The 8,645-nt window shown below is 65.4% G+C and overlaps 2 protein-coding genes across 2 annotated transcripts in view; one reads left to right on the top strand and one right to left on the bottom strand.

The window, feature by feature from the left end:
- The window catches only part of IDH2 (isocitrate dehydrogenase (NADP(+)) 2, mitochondrial), a 4,369-nt gene extending 394 nt beyond the window's left edge, over positions 1–3,975 (top strand). Inside the window, exons 2-10 of the mRNA XM_014523263.2 lie at positions 184–349; positions 728–888; positions 995–1,138; positions 1,540–1,676; positions 1,867–2,018; positions 2,157–2,269; positions 2,506–2,603; positions 2,887–2,979; positions 3,607–3,975. Of these exons, the coding sequence (XP_014378749.1) occupies positions 184–349; positions 728–888; positions 995–1,138; positions 1,540–1,676; positions 1,867–2,018; positions 2,157–2,269; positions 2,506–2,603; positions 2,887–2,979; positions 3,607–3,694 (1,152 nt within the window). The 3' untranslated portion in view covers positions 3,695–3,975. The remainder of the gene's footprint in view (positions 1–183; positions 350–727; positions 889–994; positions 1,139–1,539; positions 1,677–1,866; positions 2,019–2,156; positions 2,270–2,505; positions 2,604–2,886; positions 2,980–3,606) is intronic.
- A 108-nt stretch (positions 3,976–4,083) lies between these two features.
- ZNF710 (zinc finger protein 710) overlaps positions 4,084–8,645 on the bottom strand; it is a 10,494-nt gene continuing 5,932 nt past the window's right edge. Inside the window, 3 exon segments of the mRNA XM_025212459.1 lie at positions 4,084–6,278; positions 7,401–7,575; positions 8,042–8,233. Of these exon segments, the coding sequence (XP_025068244.1) occupies positions 6,106–6,278; positions 7,401–7,575; positions 8,042–8,233 (540 nt within the window). The 3' untranslated portion in view covers positions 4,084–6,105.

Raw genomic sequence — 8,645 nt, forward strand, 5'->3', positions numbered from 1 at the left:
CCCGAAAGCGAAAGCGCCTGGCGGGGGAGCTGCAGCGTGGGGTGGTGCCGGCACCGCTTCTCAGCTGGGCGGTGGCTCCAGCCCTGCCCTTGGATGCAGGGAGAAGGGGAGCCCTGGCATGGGGGGGATGACACGTGGGGGTCCCTGCCCCACTCTGAGCTCTCTCCCCTCGGCACCCGCTAGCTGATCCTGCCCAACGTGAACGTGCAGCTGAAGTACTTTGACCTGGGGCTGCCGAACCGGGACCAGACGAGCGACCAGGTCACCATCGACTCGGCCTTGGCCACACAGAAGTACAGCGTGGCCGTGAAGTGCGCCACCATCACGCCCGATGAGGCCAGAGTGGAAGGTGTGGAGGGCCGGGGGCTCGGGGACAGAGTGGCGTGGCTAGGGGACCTCCCCCCCTCCCTGGCCTCTGCCCCCGCGGGGCAGGGCACTTCATTCACGCCTTGGGGGAGGCGGTGACTTGGGGTCTAACCTCAGTGCCACGAGCACCAGGTGGACGCTGCCCCGGGGCTGCACAGTCCCAGTGCGTGGCAGGGCTGAACCCCTGCACTCGCCTGTGGGGACGGGAAGGGGTCGGGGTCTGGGCTCAGGCCCCCTGGTCAGAGCAGACTCCAGTGCTGTGCTTAGGTCTGGGCTGGGGCTGGCAGGGGGCCGGTGGGTGCCCTGCCCTCGTGGGTAGGGGGCACAGAGCATCTCACCCACCTGCACTCCCACTCCCCAGAGTTCAAGCTGAAGAAGATGTGGAAGAGCCCGAACGGCACGATCCGAAACATCCTGGGCGGCACCGTCTTCCGGGAGCCCATCATCTGCAACAACATTCCCCGCCTGGTCCCGGGCTGGAGCAAGCCCATCACCATTGGCAGGCACGCCCACGGTGACCAGGTGTGCCCACGGGGGACACAGCCTGGGCAGGGGCATCCATCCTTGTGGGGGAGCCATGGGCACAGAGGGGTGCAGCCAGGGTGACGGCTGGGACTCTGCTTTGCAGTACAAGGCCACGGACTTTGTGGTGGACAAGTCCGGGACGTTCAAGATGGTGTTCACCCCGAAGGATGGCAGTGGTGTGAAGGAGTGGGAGGTGTACAACTTCCCTGGAGGCGGCGTGGGCATGGGCATGTACAACACGGACGAGGTGAGGGCTGCCGCGTGGGAGCCAGGCACGGAGGGCCAGAGAAGGGCTGGTCAGGGCCTGCCAGGGGAGCTCCCGGTGCTGGGTGGCTGGGGGCTTTCTCCCCAGGAGCCCCGTAGGCGCTGGCCTGGGGGTTGCGATGGCAGGCTGGCCCTACTGTCCTGGCTGGACTCAGGCTTGTGGGTGAGGCGCAGAGTTAGTAAAGCTCCTTGCTCCTGGCTCAGGCCAGTGATGGGGAGCCTACACCCTTCCCCCAGCCTTGGCCCTGGGGATGGGCCAATGCAGCTGCCCTTCAAGACCCGGCTCCCCAGCCGGGCAGAGCACCTTCCTCCAGCTGCTGGCGCCTGTGTGCGGAGGGGTGTGGGGCCTGACTGAGCCTGTGTCCGTCCGCCTGTCCCCTGCAGTCCATCTCCGGCTTCGCGCACAGCTGCTTCCAGTACGCCATCAACAAGAAGTGGCCGCTCTACATGAGCACCAAGAACACCATCCTCAAGGCCTATGACGGGCGCTTCAAGGACATCTTCCAGGAGATCTTTGAGAAGTATGAGCATGGTGCAGTACTGGGGGGGCACCTGTGGGCAGCCTGCCTCACAGGGGGTCGAGACCAGGCATGGCCTGCCTGGCAGGACGAGATCAGTGCCACGGAGTGTGGGTGGCCAGTCTCCCAGCCCCTGTCCGGAAGGAGGGTGGTGCTGCCCTTGCCCCCGGGTGACCCCTGCCCTTGCCCCCAGGCACTATAAGACAGACTTCGACAAGCTGAAGATCTGGTACGAGCACCGGCTCATTGACGACATGGTGGCCCAGGTGCTGAAGTCTGCAGGCGGCTTCGTCTGGGCTTGCAAGAACTACGATGGGGACGTGCAATCGGACATCCTAGCGCAAGGTGCTGGGGGAGGGGGGCAGCACTGCCGCGGTGTCAGTTGAGGGGGGAAGCTCAGGGTATGCACCCCACTCAGGGTCAAGGCACCCCACTTATGAGCAAGTCCCCCGTGCCTTGACCGCAGCCTGCTCCCTGCTCTAGGGTTCGGCTCCCTGGGGCTGATGACCTCGGTCCTCGTCTGCCCGGACGGCAAGACCGTTGAGGCTGAGGCAGCACATGGCACCGTCACCCGCCACTACCGGGAGCACCAGAAAGTGAGTCGCTGCCCCCCTCACCTGCTGCTCCAGTGCCTGGCTATGGCCTGGAGGGAGGAAAGGGCCGGTCCCCAAGGGCTGTTTGTTTTGCCCCCATGCTAGGCAGACGGGCGCCTCCTCGCCCAGAGCTGCTGCAGCAGGTGGGGAAGGGAGTGGTTGGTGATGCCCCATGGTGGGACCTGGGGCTGGTCCGAGGGTTTTCCGTTGCTGGTGGCACCATGTAGCTCTGTTTGCAGGGACGACCCACCAGCACCAATCCCATTGCCAGCATCTTTGCCTGGACACGGGCCCTGGAGCACAGAGGCAAGCTGGATAGCAACCCGGACCTGATCAAGTAAGCAGAGCCACCGGCTGGCCCAGAAGCTGGGCTGCTTGCCCCGCGTTGCCCTTTTGCCCTCCCTTGGCGTGAAGGCACGTGGCTGCTCGGCTTGGGAGCTGACGCGCGTGGGCATTGGGAGGCCAGAGCAAGATGATCTGATGAGGGTAGGGCTAGGGCTAGGGCTGGGCTCCTGCTTGCACCAGCCAGCACGAGGGTGGGAGAAACTGGGTCCTGGCAGTGTGCGCACAGCTGGGCCTGGCCAGCCAGGGAGCGGGGCCTGACCCTGCTGCACCCCCAGGTTTGCCCAGACGCTGGAGAAGGTCTGTGTCCAGACTGTGGAGAGCGGGGCGATGACCAAGGACCTCGCGGGCTGCATCCATGGCCTCAGCAAGTGAGTATGGGCAGGGTGGGCTGGGCCTTGCATGCTCCGGTCCTGGCTCCCTGCAGAGCTGAGTCTCCCCCCGCTGCTGTCTCCTGCTCCCGGTACGGAGGGGCATCTCCTGGGAGTAGGTGACACTGCCTTTAGGGTGGGCAGGCTGCATTGTGCACATGCTCTCGGAGCCAGCTGGGGGTGGAGCGGTGCTGACACTATGCCCAGCCCCTTCGTCCCCCCACGCTGGGTGAGCCCCTTGTCCTGGAGCGAGTGGGCTTCCCTGGCTAGCCTGGGTGCAAGAGGAGCCATTGCCTGCCGAGGCCGCACTGTTGGCCCCCTGCCCTCAGCTGCCTGATGTGTCAGCGAGGGGTTGAAGGCCGGTTTGTCTAGGGCGGTGCCCTTGGCTCCACTGATGCTGCTGCTCTGGCTGCTGGCCAGGACAGCGCATGGAGCTGGGCTTGGCCGCCTTCTCCTGGGCTTGCCAAGCCCCTCCCCAAGGACCCCCGAGAGCTGCCCTGCTGCAAGCAGCCTCTGGCTTGAGGAGGGGGGCCGTGTGGCTGCCAGCTGGGCCCAGAGCAGCATGTGCCCCAGCAAGCCAGCGCTGGTGCCCGCGCCCAGCCCTGACCCTCCACCTCTGCCTCGCAGTGTGAAGCTGAACGAGCACTATATGAACACCGGTGACTTCCTGGACGCCATCAAGAGCAACCTGGACAAAGCCCTGGGCAAGCAGTAGACGGGGTGGGGGCTCCTTTCTAGGGGTAGGGGGCATGCGGTGGCCCAGCCCCAGCGGTGCACCTCGACCTGAACAGCACTGCAGTGGCTACCGCTCAGCGCATGGGGCCTGGTGGGGCAACTTTTGTAACTGGTTTTCTTACGGTATGTTTTTAAACAGTCCCTAACCGGCACATGGGAGGCAGGAGGGAGCAGCCTGCCCATCCCACGGGCCCTAATTTATGTAACCCCTGACCTCTTGGTGCCTAACGCAGCCATTAAACCTCTTCACACACCCCACTGGCTGCAGAGAACAGAGGGTTAACCGTGCTGTGCCGTGGCGCTGCCGCCCCCTCGTGGCGGCTCCCAGGGCTGGGCCGTGGGCCATGCCCCGTGGCTCAGCACTAGTGCGGGCGCCGGGCTAAAGAATATTCCTTTATTTAGAATTATTGCTAACAACTCTTCAAACAGGGAGTCACACACAGTAGGGCTTTGCACGAGGGGGGATGACCGCACTGCGCCGCACCCGCCAGCGCTGCTCTCCTCTGCCCGGGCAGGGGTGCGGCCGGGGGCTCCGTGGGTGCAGGCACTGCCTGCTCTGCAGGAGTGAGGAGGCCGGCGCAGGGCCGGGCGAGAGCGGCTGCTTTTTGGTAACGGGGACAGAGGTAGTTTGTAGGGGAAGAAGGGCCGTTGCACTCTGGGCAGAGAGGAGGGCAGTGCCGCTGGGCCCTACCCGGGCTGTGCTGCTTTCCCAGGCAGCCTGGCCTCCCCCGCAGCGCCAGGGAAGGGGGCCCTGGCTGCAGCTCCCGGCCATGGCCTGTGCAGGAGCCGTAAGGGCTCCCCGCTGTCCAGCATGGGCCCAAAAGCCCTGAAGGTGCTGTGGGCTCCAGGGAAGGGGGAGGGAGAGCTGCTGGCAGGGACCTGGACCTGCGGGGAAGCCTGTACTGAGCTGCCCCTGGGCTTGAAAGGCAGAGCACCTGCCCTGGCCGGAGCCAGCCCCCACGGCAGCAGTGCGGGCTGTTGTGGGGCAGCCCCTAGGCCCGGGCACGCTGTTTCGCTCCTCCCTGTCAGAGCTGCTTCTCTCCACTCCTGCTGCCTCCGGGGAGCCTCTGCAAACACGGCTTCCTTGGCTCAGGCCCAGGGGCAGGGCTGAATGGAGGCTGCCCTGGGTTGCACCCAGGAGGGGAGATTTGCAAGGGCGGTGGTGGAGGGCAGGACTGGGCCCTGCTGCTGCCCTCGGAGCTAGGGGCGCCCAGAGCTTCGCAGCCTGTGGCTGTCCCGGTCTCTCCCTGCCCGAGGGTCCTGCTGGGACTCACCCCCACGCTTCCCTGGGAGTGTGGCTGTCATCCCCATGAGGCAGCAGCTTGGGGGGGAGGGCATAGCTCTGGGTCCCGCTCCTGATGCATGGTGCCCTGTCCCCCTTCACAGGCACTAAGTAGCAGTGCCCGTGGCGCTACAGCAGCTTTGGTTCACCCACCCCAGCCTGCCCGTGGCACACGGGCCAGGCCAGGGCTTCACTCGGGAGCAGCAGCAGCGCTTCTCTTTGGTCGCCCTGTGCCAGGGCAGGAAGCCCTGAGTACCCAAGCCGCCTGCTCTGCTCACGCATGGCTTCCACAGGCTTGCAAGGGACAGTGGTGGTGGGAGCAGCCTTGGCTGAGGGGAGCGCCCGTGGCGGAGCTCGTGGCGGGGGGAATAAATTACCTTCACAATCCAGCCACGAGCTGGGTCAGGCCAGGGCTGCTCCCGGGCAAGTAGCTCACTTGACCTTGCATGTGCCATGCTGTCCTTCCTTAGAGAGCATCACATTTGTGCCCCTCCATCTGCCCGCAGCAAGAGCTGGGCCTTGGCGAGGCGGGGCTGGGCTGACGGGTGGCAGGCTGGACCCCCGGCTCCTCCGGAGCCATCTGCAGCCTCCGCCCGAGGGGAGCCGGGAGGTAGAACAGGATTAACGCTGCTCCTGGAGCTGCTTGGATGCACCTTCTCCGGCCACAGGCACCTTTGCTGCCGGTGCCCAGGAGTAGTGTGCCCCGGGGCTTGGCCACGTGGGCTCCAGGGAGGGCAGGCGGCGCGGCTGCCCAGGCCAGCGGTGGCTGCCCTCGGTGAAGGAGGGCCCTGAGAGGGGATGGCCCGGCAACGGCACAGAGCCTTGGCCCGACCGGCTCCCTGCTGCACCAGCCGGGCAGCAGCCAAGACCCGTTGGCCCGCTGCGTCAGTTCTGTGGGCGGCTGCGCTGCCTCCGGCTGCTCCTCCTTCCTCCGGCACTGCGGGGCTCAGAGCCATCCCCGTTTCCTCCTTCACACGGGTAGCATTGGTGCACCGGGCTCGGCTGGAGCGGGCGCTGCTGGGACTCCGGGCTGGCGCCGCGTGCCAGGAGCTCCTTCCCCAGCCGGCTCCCGGTTCTCCACATCGCAGCCTCGGCCCTGCCCGTCTCAGCTACAGCATGTTGTAATAGGCCATTTCCTTCATGGCCTGCTCGGTCAGGCCGCTCTCGTCCGGGGCGCGCCCCACCCCCCCGTAGTCGTAGGCACTCTCCTCCTCGTAGTCCTCCATCTCCTGCTGCCCGTCCAGCTCGGCGGTGTCGGTGCCCGTCAGCTCCATCATGGGGTCTGGAAGACAGGACGCGACAAGCCAGTCCAGCTGCAGGGACAAGGGCCAGGCTGACAGGTGGAATTGACCCCCACCTCCGTCCCTCCCTGCTACAGAAGGGGCATCCGAGTCCCTTGGCTTAGGCAGACCCCTGCCATGTGGGAACCGGGGCCCAGCTGGGGTGGGACCGGGATGCACCTGCCCGTGCATGGAGAGGGGCCCACGGGCTCCAGGGGAGCAAGTGCAGCAGCTTGTTGAGCGAGCAGATGTGCGATTTCAGGCTAGGCTACGGCTACCCCCTGTCTTCCTGGGAGCAGGTGCATCCACCTGGGTTACCCATGCTTGCCAGACTCCGTGCAGTGAGGGGTGCTGTGTGCAAGCTGGCTGGTCCCTGCGGCAGGGCAGCCCAGGGCTCTGTCCAGCTGGGTTCAGCCTGGCTGCGCTGCCCTGGCAGGGGTAGAGCAATGCAGTGCATGGGAACCGCAGCAATGCAGCCATGAGGACGGCGCTGCAACTACGCACCTTTTTCAGTGCGTCGTTCCTCCAGGATCTCTGCTCCCAGAGACTTGCGCCTGCTTCACTCCCAGGGTGGGGACCAGCCTGTCCCAGCTCTCCCAGCCACCCCAAGTGAAGGGAGGCATGCTGGACCAGGGGCATACCGTACCAGCAGCTCAGTAGAGTGAACTCCCCATCCTGCTGGGCTGTACAGGCCAACAGCCAGTGACCACAGCCCCAGGGCAGCATTAACTTTCCCTGCTGGTTTCTTCTGCAGAGTGGTCCAGCCAAGCTATGGCTCGGCAGGGCAGGGTGCCCTGGAGCAGCAGGGGAAGGGATAGCAATTGCCAGCTGCCAGGCATGATGTGGGAAGGGGCTGGCCCCAGGTGCGGGAGGATCATGCACAAGCCCTTGGCATGTTGGCACAAACATGTGGGATGGGAGCAGAGGCCTGGATGCACAGGGTCACAGCACAGGCCCCAGGGCCCACTCGCGTGCAGCCCCCTGCACAGCTCAGCTGGGGCAGCCTTGGGCCCAGCCAGCAACACGCTACCGGGCACCCTTGCATGGCAGGGGGGTCATGCCAACGCTGGCTCTGGACCCAGCTGGGGCTTCTGGCCACGGGCCCGATCCAAGCCTGTTCCTACCTTGACTGTCCAGGCTGATGTCCATGACCCCATGCTTGACCTTCATGTGCCGGCTCAGGTTGCCCTTCAGGTTGAACTTGCTGGAGCAGTAGGGACACTTGAAGGGTTTGCTGCCGGCGTGCAGGTGCATGTGGCCCAGCAGGTTGTACATGCGGTTGAAGGATTTCCCGCAGACCTGGAATGAGACTCTGGCCATCAGCAAAACCCCTTCCCCACCGCCCTGCCCCATCCTCCACAGGGGCCCAGCCCGCCAGCAGCTGCTGAGGCGCTGGGCTTTCTGAAGCAGCCCAAACAGGCCCCGGGACTCCCCGATGATCCCCTCGCCTCCAAGCAACCAAGACTTCAGCCAGCTCTCCAGCGGTCTCCCTGCCCTGCCCTGCGTCAGCTTTCAGGGCTCGGGGAGCAGAGGGGCGAGCAGCCCTGGCTTAGGACAGGAGGCAGCAAACCCTGCTTCCTGGCAGCCTGCGGGGTCCTGCTCTGGGTCCCCGGGGCTGAGGCAGCCAGCCAGGCTTGAGCACTGGGTGAGGGGCTGGAGGAGACACCCCCACCCTGTGCTCCTTGAATCAGCCTGTGACCTGGCCCAGGAAGTCAGGCCCGGTCCCATGAGTGCCCGGTGGGGCCTCCACCTGCCAGCCCCGTACCTTGCACTTGAAGGGCTTGACAGGCGAGTGCACAATCATGTGCGTCTTGAGCGTCTGCTTCTGCACGAAGGTCTTGAAGCAGATGTGGCACTGGTAGGGCCGGACACTGGTGTGGATGAGCATGTGCCGCTTCATGTTGGCCTGCAGTGTGAACTCCCGCCCGCACACCTCACACTTGAACTCCTTCACGCCCTGCCGGGGGCACGGACAGCGTCAGCCTGAGGGAAGCATCTCCCTCCCCACACGGGGATGTGCCCCGGGCCTGCCGGAGCTGCAGAGGCCACAGGATGCAGGAGCACGGGCCAGCACAGAGGTCTGCACTGATCCCAGCGCCCCCCTCTGCTTGGGGCTTTCTGCGAGTGCCCCAGGAGCCCTTCTCTCCAGTTCAGCTGGAGAGAGTGTGTACATGAGCCTGTGTACGGGTGCGTGTGCATGGCTGTGCATGTTTGTGCACACACGCGTGCATTGTGCCTTGGTTACAGCAAAGGCGCCTGGGACTTCCTCCTTGAGATAAGCTGTGACGCGGTAACCTGGGTGCAAGCCCAGGGGTGGGGATAGCCCGGACAGTCACCGTGCCCGCTCCTGCTCCCGTAGCCCATTCCTG

The sequence above is a fragment of the Alligator sinensis genome, unplaced genomic scaffold (assembly GCF_000455745.1).
Source record: "Alligator sinensis unplaced genomic scaffold, ASM45574v1 scaffold407_1, whole genome shotgun sequence".
In the NCBI taxonomy this organism is placed as follows: Eukaryota; Metazoa; Chordata; order Crocodylia; family Alligatoridae; genus Alligator; species Alligator sinensis.